Source organism: Lissotriton vulgaris, chromosome 5 (assembly GCF_964263255.1).
Source record: "Lissotriton vulgaris chromosome 5, aLisVul1.2, whole genome shotgun sequence".
NCBI lineage: Eukaryota > Metazoa > Chordata > Amphibia > Caudata > Salamandridae > Lissotriton > Lissotriton vulgaris.
Genome location: NC_141693.1, coordinates 38,058,501 through 38,080,036, shown reverse-complemented (window position 1 = coordinate 38,080,036; position 21,536 = coordinate 38,058,501). Strand labels below are relative to the sequence as shown.

At 47.7% G+C, this 21,536-nt stretch overlaps 2 protein-coding genes across 35 annotated transcripts in view; one reads left to right on the top strand and one right to left on the bottom strand.

Moving 5' to 3' along the window:
• LOC147710068 (butyrophilin subfamily 1 member A1-like) overlaps positions 1–21,536 on the top strand; it is a 538,135-nt gene that overhangs the window by 67,133 nt on the left and 449,466 nt on the right. For all 34 annotated transcript variants that reach the window (XM_086920760.1, XM_086920759.1, XM_086920757.1 and 31 more), the window contains exon 3: positions 19,820–20,167. In XM_086920760.1, the coding sequence (XP_086776886.1) occupies positions 19,820–20,167 (348 nt within the window). The remainder of the gene's footprint in view (positions 1–19,819; positions 20,168–21,536) is intronic.
• LOC147710069 (uncharacterized) overlaps positions 20,311–21,536 on the bottom strand; it is a 58,395-nt gene continuing 57,169 nt past the window's right edge. The window contains exon 3 of the mRNA XM_086921778.1: positions 20,311–20,407. Coding sequence (XP_086777904.1) covers positions 20,311–20,407 — 97 coding nt within the window. The remainder of the gene's footprint in view (positions 20,408–21,536) is intronic.

Genomic DNA, 21,536 nt, shown 5'->3' with positions numbered 1-21,536 from the left:
TAGTTGGGAGGATATGTAGAGCAACACAACGCACCTCAGTGCGAACTACGCCTTCCGGCGAACAATGTGTCACTGCACGAACAACGCACCCCAGTGAGAACAACACCTTCCGGTGAACAACGTGTCACTGCACGAAAAACGCACCACTGTGCGAACAACGTGCCACTGCACGAACAACGCACCACTGTGCGAACAACGCCTTCCGGCGAACAACGTGCCACTGCACGAACAACGCATCTCAGTGCGAACAATGCCTTCCGTCGAACAACGTGCCACTGCACGAACAATGCACCACTGTGCGAACAACGCCTTCCGGCGAACAACGTGCCACTGCACGAACAACGCACCTCAGTGCGAACAACGCCTTCCGGCGAACAAACACATACCTCCTCCATTATGCTGGAGTGAAACATTTAGAATTTAGACTTCCCTTCTGGGAGCAGATTTCCCTCCTGTATCAACAACTACCCGTTGGAGGGGAACTTACCCATCCCTCCGTGAGCACCTGGTAAAAAAGGGGCCCGACCTTCCCTCACAAGGAACACAAACAAATTATATGCTCTGGGGTTTCTTTATTACACAATGATAGAATGACAAAAGAAAGAAATAACTAAACATCACAGTAGACATTCCTCACAATAGCAATTACTGACATATATATATATATATATATAAAGAACCTGAAAATAAAAGGAGCAGTTAGGCATAAACAGTCAGAATATAAGCATCAATGGAACACCTCACCATGTTCCTATACATGGTGCGTTCAGAGGAAACCCGTCTCTCTCTCTCTCTCTCTCTCTCTCTCTCTCTCTCTCTCTCTCTCTCTCTCTCTCTCCCTTTCTCTGGTTCATTCAGGACTCACTGCTCCACAGTCACGGCTGCACGTCTGCACCGCGATGTATCATCAGACTGCCAAACCACCAGATTAACTCAGAGAACTCTCGGATCCTTTTCTTAGTATAAAATGCAAGCCTCCATCGAAGTTTCTAGCAAATCTTGCCTACTTTTCCTATCAGATTCCGTGCCACCCCATACCGAGACCACAACAGCAGCTGGCCAGGTGTTTGCTATGACTCCGGCAAAGAGTGAGCATATTCCTCCGATAAGAACGGGTTCTCTCTAGTTTAGGAAGAGCGAATAACAAGTAGGAATTAAAACATAGCCTCTCACCTAAAGAGGCTCAGAAAATGGCAACAGTTTAGAACATGGAGTTACTGGAGCATAGGCCTCTATGCCTGCAAAAGAGCAAAATTAGTATGCAAGAAGGCATAAGATCATGCCAAAGCCAGTAGGCAAGCCCTGCCATTAGGCAAGATAAAGTCAGAAACAGAAAGGACATCGACAAGCCCTACTTTATGATCACATATGCCTAAATAACAACAAAATATACTGAGATAGTGGTGGGCAATGGTCATAACCGACCCAATCATTCACAAAAATACATCGGTCACTACATTCCACCCATGACCATTGTACAACACCATCGAACGTATATCAGCTTCAAACTCAACGTAAATCAGCAGTAGAATAATAGGAAACATAACTAACAGACCTGGACATAGTACGTGGACGAAACATAATCAAAAGAGAAGGTATACATTGATTACAACAGCAGATGGCGATCAAAAAACAAAGAACTAGAAGTACACCACCTATGATGGGACGAAGTAAATGTAAATCAGGCAACCACCCAAGGAGCCAATCAAATCACCCTCGATCCAAATTTTGTCGGATTTCCAGAGACATATTATGCAACATGTTAATATGGGACTGGATAGACTTGGAATCGTCAGACAGATTAAAACAGCAAAGACCTTCAAAGTCTGAGCATCCATGATCATGCTTCAACAATAAGTAATCAATGGCTGCTCTATTTTGCAAAATAGCTTGGCGTTCACCTTGTTGCTTTTAATAGAAATTCAGATAAAGCAGTTGAAGTGTGATTGATAGATTTAACCATAAGACAGGCTAATTTACTGATGGCTCTGGAATTGTAAACCGATAATCCGGGAATACCTCCAATCGAAGCGGCTAAGCTAATGTATTCAGTCTTGGAGAGCAAATGCAAATTAGATTCACAGTGTTCAGTCAATGGGGGTGCTTTGCGTACAGTCCGAGTATGTACAGAAGGGGACAAAGAAAACATCATCAGACTTAGTCTGGATAAAGCACACGGTCCACCGGAAATGTTCGATGGAATAAAGGACCAAGAAGTATTGCCACATGAAAAGAGCCATCTAGTTGGTAGCAATAAATTATAATAGTGGCTAGCGGAAAGAACAATACGTTTACAAATCATAGAATTACAAACTGAGGAGCACATGTTGGGTGTACGACTGAGACATAACATTCGGGGAAAGTGCAGAGGCGTGCTCCAATTTAGCCTTTACACATTTACCTATCAGGTGATGATCACATGGGAAATTATAGCAAATATCACCCTCCGTGACGTTATAGGTAGCAATGGCGAAAGTCAGAGTTGTGCTCAGCTCTGTTAAAACTGCAAGAAGCACAATAATCATATACTGAAAAATCACTTTTCATAGATTCAAAATCGGTATCCGTGACATTGAAGGAATGCATTAAAGATAGCAGACGGGGTAGGAACTGAAACCAAACACGGTGACAGAATGTCAGAGACATTCTTCATATTTGCCATGAAGAAGTGGGAATAATTCAGTATTTTGTGAGCGATGTTTTCCCAAATATTGATATTGTCACTGAAGATCGAGTTCGTTCTGCGATCCCGGATGATCGATCCACTTCGGAATCTCCCTGGCCCCTCCTGGCCCCAAACGCACCATACCGAAAGGAGTCCAGCGACAACACATCCTGCAGCAGCAGTCCACACAATGACCTAAAGGAAAGGAGTCAAAAACAGGCATTATTCATTCACAAAGATAACATTTAACAGCTTGGACTGTGTCCCAATTTTCCCGTCCAGGTTTCATGACCAATATAGTATTGTCATTGCTCGTTGCTATAATTTCGGCCTGTTCTGGGGGTTGATTAGGTGACTGGACCCACACTCTGGCTCCTGGATTTTTATCAGTTGAGCCAAATCCTCCTTTTCCACGTACAGTTAGGAGGGTCGGGCAGTCCCTTTCTTCACCACACCAGTGAGAACAGGCATAATAATCAATTGGGCAATTCGATCTGCAAGTCGGATTGTCAAATCCGAGTCACCACTGTTCAGTAAGATGACTTTCAGTTCACCTTGAAAATCAGAATCAATTACACCATCCAACACCTGGATGCCTTTCAGTGCCAGTCCAGAGCGTGGGGCAATCAGACCAAAGTGTCCTGCTGGTATTTGGACACCAATTCCAGTTTCAATAAGGACAATGTCTCTTGGTTTTAACACAACCTGTTTTAAAGTATGTAAATCCAAACCAGCAGCTCCAGGAGTCACTCTAAGTGGAGCCAAGGCTCCAGGAGTAATTACCCAGTACATAATGGTAACCATAGCTGTATGGGGTTGAACATTTGCAGAAGGGGACAACATTTGCATTAAGGGCGTATCAGAATTAATCAAGGGTCGATTATTCAAAATCTGCAAAGCATCGTTTAAATGATCTCTCCAGTTACGCAATGAACCATCAGACAATTTTCTCAGTTGATCTTTTAAAAGGCCATTCATTCGCTCAATTAAACCTGCAGCACCCAGGTCATAGATACGAACTGTGAGAAGGTGGCCTGATATGCAGTGGTCACTATTCTAGTGAACACTATGTATCAGTCCAGCAACCCTTATTGATGATTGGTTGTAAGTCAACCTTATAGACCAGCTATCCTAGTAGCGTGGATACGAGCAGTCTAAGGCTAAAGACTCGAGAGGGCGTGTTAAGCCAGCTGTTATACCACATATACCCCTTGAACACCAAGTGAAAGGACACCACACAAGTGTTATGAAAATAAACAGTTATTTATTAAGAATCACAACAGCCCTGTACTCTTTATGAGGACAGGGTACTAAGCACAAACCAAAACTCTTACAAAAATACTTAAGTTAGCACAGTATATACAAATGCCCGAGGGGCACGGAAAACCATATACTTGAAAAGTGGAATGCAAAATTACTAGCAGGTAAGTACAGTACTAATAGGCTTTGGAATCGCTAGGACTTGACTATAAAATCGTTAGATTACTTCTAGGAGACCCAGGGGACTCGGGTGCAGTGTGTGCACTCTCACGCGAGATGCGGGACAAAGTCTATGGTAGCTAGAATTTGCAAAGTTAGTGTTCTCGGGCGAACCCGACCTGGTAGGGAAAAAAACGAAAGTAGATTCTGACCCTTGGATAGTGAGGCTATGCTGGGGCACCGAAATGCCGAAGTTACCTAGCCCAGGGGCTGCAGCTGCATAGGACTCAAAAGACGTCGGGAATCCTCGTTGACGGACCAGGAGCCTGGAAGAAAGAAGTTGCTGGCAGGCGACCAGTGAAGAAAGTTCGGTGGATCCAAGCCTGGATCGATGGAAGATGACACCTGAAAGCAGAGGGGACCAAGTTCAAGACTACTAGCCAGTAGTCAGTGGGCACCAGGAGGGCACCGGATGGTAGCCACCTCGACAAGGCGTGTGGGTGACGCTGGGCTCGGAGATCTCACGGACTAGGAGGCGTTGTCGGCGACCAGGAAGGAGGATCGAGCTGTCCCACGAAGATAGAAGCTGTCGGCGTCGCTGGACCCAGGATTGGGCAACAAAGCCTTGGCAAATTCAAGCCCACGCGGTGGACCTAAAATGGCGTCTGGAGTGGACCAGGGGGGTCCGGGGTGCCTCTCTTCAAGAAGGAAGCAAGGGCCAGTCTGGAGCAACCAGACCAGCAGCAGTGATGTCGTCGGGCGTCGTTCAGAAGGCCACCAGCCAGCCGGCTAGTAGCCAAACAACGCGGTGCACAGCAAACAGCAGAAGGGCCCCACGCAGATCGTGGAGATGCAGGGAGGCTGATCTTGGGTGCTGGAGCTGTGCAGGGTCGGGGCTTCTCGGACCCCAAAGCACTCACCCGTGGAGGACACGGTGGGCTTGCAGTAAAGATGTCGTGCAGTCTTGGCGATCGTCGGTCCCTCGAAGTCTCGTCACACTCACGGTTCTCAGCTTGGCTGTAGAGGTGAGTAGAGGTCAGAGGTGCCAGGGAAGCTGGGTCTCGTCGAGCTGGGTCGTCGGATTCGTGATGAAGGACTTGCAGCAGACCGCAGTGTTCTTTAGGATGGTGCCTGCGGATGCAGGGTGACTACTCCTTAGCCACAAGGGAGAATCTTGAAGAAGAAATCGGGAAGTCCTTTCGCAGAAAGTCGTGTCTTGATTCCAAAGATGATCTAATTTGAACAGGGGGCCCGCTCCCATCTTTATACTAAAAAAAAGGGGGCTGACCCGGTGACTAGGTCCTGCCTATGGGTGGGACTAGGAGGGGGGTGGTTACACCCCTCTGCCATGCTGGACTTCCCCAGGCCAGGGGCTGGTGTGCCCCTGGAACTGGTTCAGACCGGCCTATGCGTAGTGAGCACCGGGGTGCCACTCAGCAGTCACCTTCCTGTAAAGCCCTGCCTACCCAGGATACACAAAACCATGTCTGGGACGGTGCTAGCACCGCCCCTGACAGGAAACCCTTTGTCCAGGCTCCCCTCGCTGGAAGGACTGCCAGCTGCAAGGGGTCAGACTCGTGTCTGTGGTGGCAGCATCCATTTTGTGGAGCTGAGGCTTCAGTTAACTTTAACCGGGGTTCACAGTTACATACATGTCGTGTCCCTCTAGAAGGGTGGAATGCTAACCCCGTCGCCAGAATTGGCGAGGGGTTAGTATTCCAATTCGTATGACACCTTACTCGACATGTTTTGATAAAGCAATACCAAAGTTAGCATTTAACCGCGAGGATTATAATGCACTTAAGAGTATATGGTATGCGATATCATGGAACAGCTATTAGGACTTGGTTCCGCAAGCTGCAGACAGGCTCAGCTCATGCCAGAGCACCATCTCACACGATTCCAAGCACTCTGCCTTCAGGATTGTCAAGGCCTGCCATAGGAGTGACTGATAGGAATCTGTGTGTCCATTTTAGTGTTAGGTATAGGTATACTACAGCTACAGCAAAGCGTGGTTACACAACTTTGCCCCAGCTGTCATGCAGCCAGTTGTGTCAAATTTAAGAGGCCAGCCAGGGGTGGCATAATACATGCTGCAGCCCCTGGTAGCCCTGGGTACACCTATGCCCTGAGTTACAGGGTCTGATAAGGTGGCCCAGTACCAATTGGTAAATGCACCTAGGGTACATGTCGTAATTTAGAAAGAGAACAGCCAGGCTGTGGGTCTGATTGGCAGGCCCACAGCCAGAGAAAGTCGTAAACCAGTGAAGCAAAAGCAAAAAATCTGGGTGATCATAGGATTGCAGACCCTACTCTCCTACATGACCCCCCCCCCAAACTTTGGGACAATAAGCTAACCTTGACCAGGTGAGTCTTCGTGTTCTAAGTGGAAATATCTGGAGAGCCCATCGGCATTGCCATGATCAGTACCAGGTCTATGTTCCACTGTAAAGTCCATCCCCTGTAGGGAAATGGACCACCTAAGCAGTTTGGGGTTTTCACCCTTCATCTGATTTAGCCACAAGAGGGGCTTATGGTCGGTCTGAATCTTGAAGTGAGTGCCAAACAAGTATGGCCTCAGCTTCTTCAGGGCCCAAACCACAGCAAAGGCCTCCCTCTCAATAGCTGACCAATTCTTCTCTCTGGGGGTCAGCCTTCTGCCTATAAAAGCAATGGGCTGGTCTTGACCATCAAAATTCAGTTGAGAAAGAACAGCTCCCACACCCAACTCAAAAGCATCTGTTTGGACAATGAATGGTTTGGAGTAGTCTGGACTCTTAAGGATAGGTGCTGTGCACATGGCCTGCTTTAGGTCATCGACTGCTTTTTGACAGCCTGCTGTCCACTGAACCTTTTTTGGCATTTTCTTACTTGTCAGTTCATTTAATGGTGTCACCATTGAACCATAGTTCCTGACAAACTTCCTATAGTAACCAGTCAGGCCCAAGAAAGCTCGAACCTGAGTCTGGGTGGTTGGAGGAGCCCAGTCCCTGATTGACTGTATTTTGCTCTCCAGTGGCTGAACCTGGCCTCCACCTACAAGGTGGCCCAGGTATACAACCTGTGTCTGCCCTATCTGGCACTTGGTGGCCTTGATAGTGAGGCCTGCTGCTTGCAGAGCCTCTAACACTTTCCTCAGGTGGACCAGGTGATCCTCCCAGGTGGAGCTAAAGACAGCAATATCATCTAGATATGCTGCACAGAAGTCATCCAGCCCAGTAAGGACTTGATTCACCAACCTTTGGAAGGTGGCAGGTGCATTTTTCAGACCAAAGGGAATTACCACAAATTGATAATGCCCACCAGGGGTTGAAAATGCTGTCTTGGGCTTGGCATCCTCAGCTAACCTGATTTGCCAATACCCAGCTGTTAAGTCAAATGTGCTTAAGTAGTTGGCAGAAGCCAATCTATCTATCAGCTCATCTGCCCTTGGTATTGGGTGGGCATCAGTCTTAGTGACTGCATTGAGACCCCTGTAGTCTACGCAAAACCTCATCTCTCTCTTACCACCCTGGGTGTGAGGCTTTGGCACTAGAACTACTGGACTAGCCCAAGGGCTATCTGAGGGTTCAATGACTCCCAACTCCAACATGTTCTGCACTTCAGTTTTTATGCAGTCTCTAACATGATCAGGCTGCCTGTAGATTTTACTCTTAACTGGCAGACTGTCACCAGTGTCAACCTCATGGGTACACCAATTGGTCTGACTGGGTGTCAGAGAAAACATATGTCTGAAAGACTGAAGAACCTGTTTACAGTCTTTCTGTTGATGCTCAGAGAGGCTGCCACAAAAGACAACACCATCTACTGACCCATCATCAGGATTCTGAGAGAGCAGGTCTGGGAGAGGGTCACTCTCTCTCTTCCTCCTGTCCCTCATCTATGGCCATGAGTAAGCTCATGTCCTTCCTGTCGACATATGCTTTGAGCCTGTTGACATGGAGCGCCCTGTGGGGGCTCCTGGGAGTTCCAAGGTCCACCAGGTAGGTGACCTCTCCCTTTTGCTCAAGAATTGTGTGGGGCCCAGACCATTTGTCTTTGAGTGCTGCTGGGGCCACTGGCTCCAACACCCACACCTTCTGTCCAGGCTGATAAACAGTCAGGACAGCCTTTTGGTCATGCCAAGCTTTTTGAAGTTCTTGACTGGCCTTAAGGTTTTCTGATGCCTTCTCCATATACTCAGCCATCCTGGAGCGGAGACCAAGTACATAGTCCACTATGCTGGTTGCAGGCTTTTTGAGAGGTCTCTCCCATCCTTCCTTCACCAAACACAGGGGGCCTCTCACAGGATGCCCATACAAAAGTTCAAAAGGGCTGTAGCCAACCCCCTTTTGTGGGACCTCTCTGTAAGCAAACAGAAGGCAGGGAATCAGGACATCCCATCTACGCCTGAGCTTTTCAGGTAGTCCATGAATCATCCCTTTTAGGGTCCTGTTGAACCTTTCAACAAGCCCATTGCATTGTGGATGATAGGGTGTAGTGAATTTGTAATTGACACCACATTCCTTCCACATAGCAGTTAAGTAGCTTGACATGAAGTTTGCACCTCTGTCAGAGACAACCTCCTTAGGGAAGCCCACTCTGGAGAACACTCCAACCAGGGCCCTTGCCACCACAGGTGCTGTGGTGGTCCTAAGTGGAATAGCTTCAGGATACCTGGTGGCATGATCCACTACCACCAGTATAAACTTGTGCCCTGATGCTGTCTGGGGTTCCATTGGACCAACAATGTCAATCCCCACTCTTTCAAAGGGCACCCCCACCACAGGCATTGGTATAAGGGGGGCCTTTGTTGTGCCACCTGACTTACCACTGGCTTGGCAAGTGACACAGGAGCGACAAAACTCCTTGGTATCCTCATTCATGTGAGGCCAGTGAAAGTGTGAGACAAGCCTGTCCCAAGTCTTTGTCTGGCCTAAGTGACCTGCTAAGGGAATCTCATGGGCCAAGGTAAGTAGGAAACCTCTCTGAGACAAGGGTACAACCAGCCTCCTGGTCATGCCAGGCTTGGGGTCTCTTGACTCAGTGTACAGGAGTCCATCTTCCCAGTATACCTTGTGGGTACCTGTGGCGTTCCCAGCAGCCTCAGCAGCAGCCTGCTGTCTGAGGGGTTCAAGAGAAGGGCAGCTTAACTGGTCCTTCCCCAGGTCTTCCCTTGAGGGTCCCCCTGAACCCAAGAATTCAACTTGATCAAGTTCAAACTCTCTGGGCTCAGTTTCCCTCAATTCCTGTAGGCCAGCCTCCTCTGAGACTTGATCCTCAACCTGGGGCAAGGGGGAAGGCACAGCCTTAACCCTGCTGCTCTTTTTCTTGGGATGTGTCTGGTCCATTGTTCCACGATCCAGCACCTGTTCAGTGGGGCATTTCCTGACCTGTGACCTAGTCACATCAAACACATGTGCTGGCAAGCCTAACATTTCCATGTGAGTCCTCTGCTCCACTTCTGACCATTGTGATGACTCCAAATCATTGCCCAACAAACAATCCACTGGGAGGTCTGAACTAACTACAACCTTCTTCTGGCCAGTTACCCCTCCCCAGGAGAAAGCTACAATTGCCATACTGTGATTGGTAGTGACATTGCTTGCATTGGTCACCAGGAATTCTGTACCTGGCATGATCTGTCCAGGGTCCACAAAGTTAGGTGTCACCATTGTGACACTGGCACAAGTGTCCCTATAGGCCTGAGCCATTTTTCCATTAATGAAAGGTGTCTGTCTGTATTTGCCCAAAGTATTGGGACTTATGTCAGGGGACATATCCATATCCCCTGTACTGACAAGGACAGCCTGAGTGAGTGTACCAACTAAGTTGTCACACCCCTCAGAACCCAGGGTTAACCCTACTAAACCCTTGGGAGGTGCACTACCACTGCTGGCTGTACTAGGGGGCACAGGTGCCTTAGGGGCTGCAGTGGCAGGAGTCTGCCCTCCTCCTTTCTTGGTGCACTCACTAAACCAGTGAGTTTTACTTTTGCAGTATTGGCACCACCTTTTAGATTGGCCTTCTTTCTTCTTTTGGGGAGCCTGACCCCCACCCTCTTTGGGTTGTTGGGGACCTGTCGAAGACTTCTGGTCATTTTGTTCCCCCTTAGAATCTTTACCCTTCTGGTCTGCTTTCTTCTGACCACCTTGATTCTGGCCCTGGTTCTGTTTAACTCTTGTTCTAACCCATCTGTCTGCCTTCTTTCCCAATTCTTGGGGAGAGGTCAGATCTGAGTCAACAAGATGCTGATGCAACAACTGGTTCTGACAATTGTTTAAAATTTGTTCTCTCATCATCAAATTATACAATCCTTTATAATCAGTAACCTTACTGCCCAGCAACCAGCCCTCAAAAGCCTTAGTGGCACAATCTACAAAGTCAGACCAATCTTGAGACTGAGTTTTCTGGGTATCCCTGAACAGCACCCTGTATTGCTCAGTGGTTAGGCCAAACCCTTCAACCAGTGTATTCTTCAAGACTTGGTAATTGTTAGCATCCTCTACCCTTGTGGTGAGGAGCTTGTCTCTTCCTTTACCTTCAAAGGAGAGCCACAAGATAGCTGCCCACTGACTCTGGGGAACACCTTGCACAGTGCAGGCCCTCTCCAAAGCAGTAATCCATTTGTGGATGTCATCCCCTTGTTTAAAGGGGGGCACTATCTTCCCAAGGTGTTTTGTATCAAAACTCTTTTCCCTATTGCTAGGTACAATGCTGCCACCAGTGGGGACTACCCCACTTAACTGTTGCTCTCTAGCAAAGGCAAGCCTTTCTTTGGCTAGGGCAAGTTCTTCCCTTTCAATCCTCAGATTGGCTGCCCTTTCTTTAGCTTCATACACTCTCCTCTGAGGGGATGTCATCCCTCTTTGAGAAGAGTTGTGAGAGCCATTGGTTTGAAGGGATCTGCCAGAGCCTCTTGACAGAGATCTGGCTCGTCCATTCCCAATGTTAAGCTGACCTGATAGTGGCCCCAGGGGTCCCCCAGTACCACTGTCATGTTTGCTTAAGTTGGACCTGCTTAGTCTACCGACTTCTACCTGTCCCTTATCTGCCTCATCCCCAGAGGGATCCTCATCCTCATCCTCCTCCACATCTTCATTCTCAGCTGAGAGGTGGATGAGGTCAGGGTCTCCTCTGGTTCCCTCAAGGGGAGGCATGCCTCCTTCTGGATTAGAAGAGCTGAGAAGTTTCTCAGCTTTTCTGGCATCATAAGTCTCCAAGAGACCAATCAGAAAGGAGGTGGTGGGGTTAGCCCCTTGCTTAATCTTCCTAGAGGTACATACTTGTCGTAACTCATGGAAGTGAAGCGCAGTATATCTTGAAGGGATGACCTGTGGAGGGTCAACTGACACAAGGGGAGACTCAGAGTTTCCTCCTTTGTCCGACATACTGTTTCTAGTGTGGTGTAAGTGATGCACCTACCTACACAATGTGTTTACCTACTGATCCCTTGCTAAGAGTTGCAGCCAAGGTGTGCTAGGCCTTGAGGAGCTGCAACAGCTGGTTCAGTAGAACTCAGAGTATTCTAAGCTTAGTTATATGTACTAACAGTACTTATGTGATCTTTCAACAAGATATTCTTAGGATACGTGTGGTAAAACAACAGCAAGCTCAAATCCCAACCGCTGCTCACCAATGTGAGAAGGTGGCCTGATATGCAGTGGTCACTATTCTAGTGAACACTATGTATCAGTCCAGCAACCCTTATTGATGATTGGTTGTAAGTCAACCTTATAGACCAGCTATCCTAGTAGGGTGGATACGAGCAGTCTAAGGCTAAAGACTCGAGAGGGCGTGTTAAGCCAGCTGTTATACCACATATACCCCTTGAACACCAAGTGAAAGGACACCACACAAGTGTTATGAAAATAAACAGTTATTTATTAAGAATCACAACAGCCCTGTACTCTTTATGAGGACAGGGCACTAAGCACAAACCAAAACTCTTACAAAAATACTTAAGTTAGCACAGTATATACAAATGCCCGAGGGGCACGGAAAACCATATACTTGAAAAGTGGAATGCGAAATTACTAGCAGGTAAGTACAGTACTAATAGGCTTTGGAATCACTAGGACTTGACTATAGAATCGTTAGATTACTTCTAGGAGACCCAGGGGACTCGGGTGCAGTGTGTGCACTCTCACGCGAGATGCGGGACAAAGTCTATGGTAGCTAGAATTTGCAAAGTTAGTGTTCTCGGGCGAACCCGACCTGGTAGGGAGAAAACGAAAGTAGATTCTGACCCTTGGATAGTGAGGCTATGCTGGGGCACCGAAATGCCGAAGTTACCTAGCCCAGGGGCTGCAGCTGCATAGGACTCAAAAGACGTCGGGAATCCTCGTTGACGGACCAGGAGCCTGGAAGAAAGAAGTTGCTGGCAGGCGACCAGTGAAGAAAGTTCGGTGGATCCAAGCCTGGATCGATGGAAGATGACACCTGAAAGCAGAGGGGACCAAGTTCGAGACTACTAGCCAGTAGTCAGTGGGCACCAGGAGGGCACCGGATGGTAGACACCTCGACAAGGCGTGTGGGTGACGCTGGGCTCGGAGATCTCACGGACCAGGAGGCGTTGTCGGCGACCAGGAAGGAGGATCGAGCTGTCCCACGAAGATAGAAGCTGTCGGCGTTGCTGGACCCAGGATTGGGCAACAAAGCCTTGGCAAATTCAAGCCCACACGGTGGACCTAAAATGGCGTCTGGAGTGGACCAGGAGGGTCCGGGGTGCCTCTCTTCAAGAAGGAAGCAAGGGCCAGTCTGGAGCAACCAGACTAGCAGCAGTGATGTCGTCGGGCGTCGTTCAGAAGGCCACCAGCCAGCCGGCTAGTAGCCAAACAACGCGGTGCACAGCAAACAGCAGAAGGGCCCCACGCAGATCGTGGAGATGCAGGGAGGCTGATCTTGGGTGCTGGAGCTGTGCAGGGTCGGGGCTTCTCGGACCCCAAAGCACTCACCCGTGGAGGACACGGTGGGCTTGCAGTAAAGATGTCGTGCAGTCTTGGCGATCGTCGGTCCCTCGAGGTCTCGTCGCACTCACGGTTCTCAGCTTGGCTGTAAAGGTGAGTAGAGGTCAGAGGTGCCAGGGAAGCCGGGTCTCGTCGAGCTGGGTCGTCGGATTCGTGATGAAGGACTTGCAGCAGACCGCAGTGTTCTTTAGGATGGTGCCTGCGGATGCAGGGTGACTACTCCTTAGCCACAAGGGAGAATTTTGAAGAAGAAATCGGGAAGTCCTTTCGCAGAAAGTCGTGTCTTGATTCCAAAGATGATCTAATTTGAACAGGGGGCCCGCTCCCATCTTTATACTAAAAAAAAGGGGGCTGACCCGGTGACTAGGTCCTGCCTATGGGTGGGACTAGGAGGGGGGTGGTTACACCCCTCTGCCATGCCGGACTTCCCCAGGCCAGGGGCTGGTGTGCCCCTGGAACTGGTTCAGACCGGCCTATGCGTAGTGAGCACCGGGGTGCCACTCAGCAGTCACCTTCCTGTAAAGCCCTGCCTACCCAGGATACACAAAACCATGTCTGGGACGGTGCTAGCACCGGCCCTGACAGGAAACCTTTTGTCCAGGCTCCCCTCGCTGGAAGGACTCCCAGCTGCAGGGGGTCAGACTCGTGTCTGTGGTGGCAGCATCCATTTTGTGGAGCTGAGGCTTCAGTTAACTTTAACCGGGGTTCACAGTTACATACATGTCGTGTCCCTCTAGAAGGGTGGAATGCTAACCCCGTCGCCAGAATTGGCGAGGGGTTAGTATTCCAATTCGTATGACACCTTACTCGACATGTTTTGATAAAGCAATACCAAAGTTAGCATTTAACCGCGTGGATTATAATGCACTTAAGAGTATATGGTATGCGATATCATAGAACAGCTATTAGGACTTGGTTCCGCAAGCTGCAGACAGGCTCAGCTCATGCCAGAGCACCATCTCACACGATTCCAAGCACTCTGCCTTCAGGAATGTCAAGGCCTGCCATAGGAGTGACTGATAGGAATCTGTGTGTCCATTTTAGGGTTAGGTATAGGTATACTACACCTACAGCAAAGCGTGGTTACACGACTTTGCCCCAGCTGTCATGCAGCCAGTTGTGTCAAATTTAAGAGGCCAGCCAGGGGTGGCATAATACATGCTGCAGCCCCTGGTAGCCCTGGGTACACCTATGCCCTGAGTTACAGGGTCTGATAAGGTGGCCCAGTACCAATTGGTAAATGCACCTAGGGTACATGTCGTAATTTAGAAAGAGAACAGCCAGGCTGTGGGTCTGATTGGCAGGCCCACAGCCAGAGAAAGTCGTAAACCAGTGAAGCAAAAGCAAAAAATCTGGGTGATCATAGGATTGCAGACCCTACTCTCCTACACGAACCATCCATGTAAGTAAATTCTCACTAGAAATCTGCCGAAATCTGTCCAAAATATCATTAATTTCCTGTTGTGTAAAATCCTCTAAACTATCCAAAGCTATCCCTTGGGGATGCTGGGGACCACCCTGCAACTTTCTCCGATGTATTGGCTCCGCATACACCTCTCTACGCTCTTCTGATTTATTCCTATTCTCAATCTTGATAGGCTCTGTTTTGCTATCCTACTCACCCGAACCTGAAAACTCAGAAGAATCCCAAATATTTCCATCCCACTTCTCGGGATCCCAGTCAAGCCCTGCCTTCGCAATGACTAAGTGTACCTTTCTTTTATTAACTCTCCCTCGTCTGTTTCTGTATTTGTACTTTGCAATGCGCACTGCAGCCCTTTCTGCTACAGTCTGATAAGTCTCCAACTTATCTGCCAATAATTTATTTTGACATCTCCACAGCGTATTAGCATTCTTTACCTCCACATACTGCTCTTCACACATTTTTCATGCACTATTCTATAAGCATTTAGCAAAACCCATCCTCTTCGAATAATACTGAAAGCTAGAAATACTGAAAGTCTGTAGCCATAGTTGGGATGATATGTAGAGCAACACAACGCACCTCAGTGCGAACAACGCCTTCCGGCGAACAACGTGCCACTGAACGAACAACGCACCTCAGTGCGAACAACGCCTTCCTGTGAACAACGTGCCACTGCACGAACAACGCACCACGGTGCGAACAACGCATTCCGGCGAACAACGTGCCACTGCACGAACAACACACCACTGTGTGAACAACGCCTTCCGACGAATAACGTGCCACTGCGCGAACAACGCACCACTGTGCAAACAACGCCTTCCGGCACGCAACGTGCCACAGCACGAACAACGCACCTCAGTGCGAACAACACCTTCCGGCAAACAACGTGCCACTGCAGGAACAACGCACCACTTTGTGAACAAAGCCTTCCGGCGAACAACGTGCCACTGCATGAACAACGCACCTCAGTGCGAACAATGCCTTCTGGCGAACAAACACATGCCTCCTCCACTATGCTGGGGTGAAACACTTAGAATTTAGACTTCCCTGCTGGGAGCCGATTTCCCTCCTGTATCAACAACTACCCATTGGAGGATAACTTACCCATCCCACTGTGAGCACTTGGTAAAAAAGGGGCCCGACCTTCCCTCACAAGGAACACAAACAAATTATATGCTCTGGGGTTTCTTAATTACACAACGATAGAATGACAAAAGAAAGAAATAACTAAACATCACAGTAGACATTCTTCACAATAGCAATTTCTGACATATACATATATAGAGAACCTGAAAATAAGAAGAGTAGTTAGGCATAAACAGTTAGAATATAAGCGTCAATGGAACACCTCACCATGTTCCTATACATGTTGCGTTCAGAGGAAGCCCGTCTCTCTCTCTCTCTGGTTCAGTCAGGACTCTCTGCTCCACAGTCACAGCTGCACGTCTGCACCGCGATGTATCATCAGACTGCCAAACCACCAGACTAACTCAGAGATCTCTCGGATCCTTTCTTTAGTATAAAATGCAAGCCTCCATCAAAGTTTCCAGCAAACCTCGCCTACTTTTCCCATCAGATTCCGTGCCACCCCGTACCGAGACCACAACAGCAGCTGGCCAGGCGTTTGCTATGACTCCGGCATAGAGTGAGCACATTCCTCCGATAAGAACTGGTCCTCTCTAGTTTAGGAAGAGCGAATAACAAGTAGGAATTAAAACATAGCCTCTCACCTAAAGAGTCTCAGAAGATTGTGACAGTTTAGAACATGGAGTTACTCGAGCATAGGCCTCTATGCCCGCAAAATAGCCAAATTAGTATGCAAGAAGGCATAAGATCATGCCAAAGCCAGTAGGCAAGCCCTGCCATTAAGCAAGATAAAGTTGGAAACAGAAAGGACATAGACAAGCCCTACTTTATGATCACATATGCCTAAATAACAACAAAATATACTGAGATGGTGGTGGGCAACGGTCATCACCGACCCAATCATTCACAAAAATACATCGGTCACTACACCACGCCACCCCAGTTCATACATGGCAATATGCAAATCAGTCTTGACCCTGTGCCTCATGGGAACAGTCCAGCCCGAACTGCCAAGCCATCTCTTCCCTAGACCGGAATCAAGCATCCTAGGACCGGTTTCTGGCTATCAGCAGTCATCAGCCAGGATAGCTTGACTCCAGTGGCGTAGTGAGCACAGTACCCACGTCTGGGCATACCCTTCCCACATAGGGCGAACAGCAAAACACACAAGATGATGGACGGAATGTTGCACATTGGCAAAACATTCACCCCCAGTCACAGATCTGGGTTTAATCCATCGTTATTTTGCTCACCACGCCACCTTAGTTCAGACATGGCCATATGCAAATCAGTCTTGACCCTGTGCCTCATGGGAACAGTCCAGCCCGAACTGCCAAGCCATGTCTTCCCTGGACCGGAATCAAGCATCCTAGGACCGGTTTCTGGCTATCAGCCGTCATCAGCCAGGATAGCTTGACTCCAGTGGTGTAGTGAGCACGGGACCCACATCTGGGCATACCCTTCCCACATAGGGCGAACAGCAAAACACACAAGATGATGGACGGAATGTTGCACATTGGCAAAACATTTACCCCCAGTCACAGATCTGGGTTTATTTCATTGTTATTTTGCTAACCACGCCACACCAGTTCATACAGGGCCATATGCAAATCAGTCTTGGCCCTGTGCCTCATGGGAACAGTCCAGCCCGAACTGCCAACACATGTCAACCCTGGACCGGAATCAGGCATCCTAGGACCGTTTTCTGGCTATGAGCCGCCATCAGCCAGGATAGCTTGACTCAAGCTGATTAGTGAGCACGGGACCCACATGTGGGCATACCCTTCCCACATAGGGTGAACAGCAAAACACACAAGATGATGGACAGAATGTTGCACATTGGCAAAAAATTAACCCCCAGTCACAGATCTGGGTTTATTTCATTGCTATTTTGCTCACCATGCCACCCTAGTTCAGACATGGCCATATGCAAATCAGTCTTGACCGTGTGCCTCATGGGAACAGTTCAGCCCGAACTGCCAAGCCATGTCTTCCCTGGACCGGAATCAAGCATACCTGTGCCCCATGGGAACAATTCAGCCCGAACTGCCAAGCCAGGTCCTCCCTGGACTGGAAACAAGCTTCCTAGGACCGGTTTTGGGCTTTCAGCCCTTATCAGCCAGGATAGCTTGATTCCAGTGGCATGGAGAGCACGGGACTCACGTCTGAGCATTCCCGTCCCACTCAGGCTGACAAATGCAAAAACAACAGTTGATGGACAGAATGCAGAACAATGTCAAACAGATCAGTTGACGGGGGTGGGTGTTTGATTAGCTCAAACGCTCCCTCCATCATCCCCTTTAGTATCTCTTTGTTCACCGTAAGTTGGCAGGGTATGGCCCGATATGGGTCCCTTGCTCACTTTGCCACTGGATTTAAACTAGCCTGGCTGATGACAGCTGATTAGCCAGAAACCGGTCCCAGGATGCTTGTTTCCGGTCCAGGGAAGACATGGCTTGGCAGTTAGTGCTGGACTGTTCCCATGAGGCACAGAGTCAGACTGATTTGCATATGGCCATGTCTGAACTGGGGTAGTGGAGTGAGCTAAAGAATGATGATGGATTAAACCAAGATCAGTTGACTGCGGGTGGGTGTTTAATTTACTCAAACGCTCCGCCAATCGTCCCCTTTGGTATCGCTTTGTTTGCCCTAAGTTGGCAGGGTATGCCTAGACGTGTGACCCTTACTCACTTTGCCACTGGATTCAAGCTAACCTGGATGATGACGGCTGATTAGCCAGAAACCAGTACCAGGATGCTTGTTTCCGGTCCAGGGAAGACATGGATTGGCAGTTCGGGCTGGGCTGTTCCCATGAGGCACAGGGTCAGACTGGTTTGTATATGGCCTTGTCTGAACTGGGGTGGTGGAGTGAGCTAAAGAATGATGATAGATTAAACCCAGATCAGTTGACTGGGGTGAGTGTTTGATTTGCTCAAATGTTCTGTCCTTCATCCCCTTTGGTTTTGCTGTGCTGCATTGCAGGAGATAGCTGAAAAGTGCTGTATCTTCTATGATATGGCACTCTGTAGCTCTCTTCTGGATCTTGCACCAGAAGAGAGTTACTGCCTAGTGCCAATTCAGGCACCTGTGCACCATTGTACAGGCGCCTGCATTACATGAGCTGGAGATAGCTGAAAAGTGCTGTATCTTTTATTCTGAGTTGCAGGTGGAAAGCGCCGGGACACTCTTTTCGAGTAGCCGTGCGCTATACAAGAGCGTTATAACATAACATAACATAACATAACATAACATAACATAACATAACATCTTCTAAGAAATGGCACTCTTTAGCTCTCTTCTAGGGCTCGCACACTTGTGAGTGCCTAGTGCCAATGCAGGCACCCGTGCACCATATTACAAGGGCGCCTGCAATACGGGCAGTATTTATTTTGGTGCAGGAAGAAATACCTTCCTCCACAAAAACAATCCAAAGGATGCATTAGCATAGAAAGAGGAACTAAAGAGGAGAAATTAACATGTTTCTCCTCGTTAACCCTCTTTGTGATAGGCGCACTGATTTCACTCAATTCCAGATTTACAAACCTAAGTAAATCTGTAATTGCGTGAAATTCATGGGTGGATGCACGGGAATGCCCATGCTCCCTGCATGAAACACACTTTAACTAAGAAATGTAATGCAACACAGCTGAAGATGCTGTGCTGCGAGGCATTCCTTTACAAAACCATGCAAGGCCATGCAAATCCAGCCTTGCCTGGCTTTGTAAACCCCAAATAAGCATTTGCATTGCCCTGCGTCTCTTTGTGCAATGCAAGGGTGATGCAAAGGCTTAGTACATTTGGGCCTTAAATGTCTAGTTATGTTGTGTGCATCCCTTCCCAGCTCAGATTTAGTGGTGAACAACATCGCATGTGGAAGGCAGGGGCAGAAGCCCATTTATATAGATACAAATGTGGATTGGCACTGAAATGCCACTATGGCAATGTTCACCACTATCAACGGTGGAAAATGGTGTCTCCTTCCTGCTTGTGCAGTAGTGCCCTGCTACCTGTTGTATAATGATGCCTACTTTTCTAAAGAAACTGTCACTCAGGTGCAGAATAGCCCAACTAACTTATTGGATGTGGTTGCCTTTAACAGGACCTGCTTACATGAAAGGAAACATACATTTAGCTTTGATTTGCAAGAGTAGAAAATAAAGCCCTTACAGAATAAAACATGCCGGGGCTGGGTACTTCCAGTGTGCTCCCTGTGAGCAGAACCACATCTGCTTTATCATTGTGCTGATAGTTGTTATCTTCTGTTTTCCTTGACAGGTGCAGCTCTGCAGTCTGTGGAGGCGGTTGGGCCCAGCCAGCCCATGTGTGCCATTGTTGGTGGGGAGACCATACTTTCCTGCCATCTCAAGCCCCCTGTTAGTGCAGTGGAAATGGAAGTCTACTGGGAACATCGAAACTACCTTGTGCATCTCTATGAAAATGGGACGGAATGGGACCCAGATGAGCCGTATAAAGGGAGGACAAAAATGATAAAAAAAGACATTGCACAGGGAGGCGTGGCCGTGTCATTGACCAATCTCACCCGCTCCGATGCCGGACGATACATGTGCGCCTTCAGAACTCGGTATATGGATACCTATGCGGAATTTGAGCTACAGGTAGCAGGTCAGTGCCCATGTGGAGTCATTTGTAGTTTTGTAATACTATGTGATTTGAAAACCATATGTACAGAATAGGATCCTTTGATAGAAAAGTGTTGTGCTAATCTTCACATTGGCAAGAATGTCCCCCCCCCCCATGCTCTTGTATTATGTTTTGTCATGGTTTTGTTTTAGTTCAATGTGACAATTCAGAGCAGCTCTTTTGATTCCACCATAAGCTTCCATGGACGTATAGTACTGAGATCTGTGTTAAAGAGTGAATGTGGCACCTCGTATGAACTCATTCTAAGTGTCAGAACTGCTCCGGATGGTTCCTATGAATGGACCAGTTCATGCTTTTTCATTCTTTGCCAATATGCAGTTTTAATATATGTATATGCATGTATGTGTATATGCTTGTTAGTGGTCATTTTATAGCATAAACATAAGCAGACGCAGTAGTTTATTTAGTATTATCCTAGATTCAGTGTGACAGAGACTTGTGCCCCCCTTACAATCACTTCCTGCCCATATGGAGTGATTGCTTGTGGTAGGGGCAGGGTTCGACTGGGACAAAAATAGGCCTGGACACCAGAATAAAAGCAGCCCCTGATAGAAAAACCAGATAGCTAAAATAGTTAACGTAGCAATGAAGGAGTATGCAGTTCCTAGAGGGGAGGGATGTAAATGCTGGAGGATGGGTTGGTCAACACCCCTGCTCTAAAGTAGAGTCAGGGTCGCTCCCGATATGGGATGTTGGGCCCTCACACATCCGGTTGAGTGTCACGCTTCATCATAGGGCTTGCTCCTCGTCAGGCTGGCGCTGCAATGCTTGACGTACACCCTATGAGGGGCTCTTTGGCGGAGATCTTTTTCCCAAGCCGTATGGGTGAAGTGTGGGTGAGGGGCCTTGTGGTGTAGATGTGGAATGTCTGACAAAATATCGAAATCAAAAATATCGAAATACAAAAATATCGGAACAAAAATATCGAAGTCAAAAATATAGGAATCCTATCCCTAACAAGGTAAGTACAAAAATATCGAAAAAATAATATCGTAGTACAAAAATATCGAAATTAAAAATATCGTTTTTTTAAATGTATTAATAATAATGTAAAAATATTTATAAAATACATATAATGTTACAAATATTAAATAAAAATACATAATTAAAAAATTAAAACGAATACATATACATTTAAAATAAATTAAAAACTTAATAATTTAATGTAATTTTATATTTTTTTATTTCATTTAATTGATTTAATTTAAATTTATTTTATTTTTACCCTGTACGACTGTACCCCAAAAACCCAAAACTGACCCTGAACCCTAAAAATACCCCTTTACCCAAAAACTGAAAACTGACCCTGAACCCTAAAAATACCCCTTTA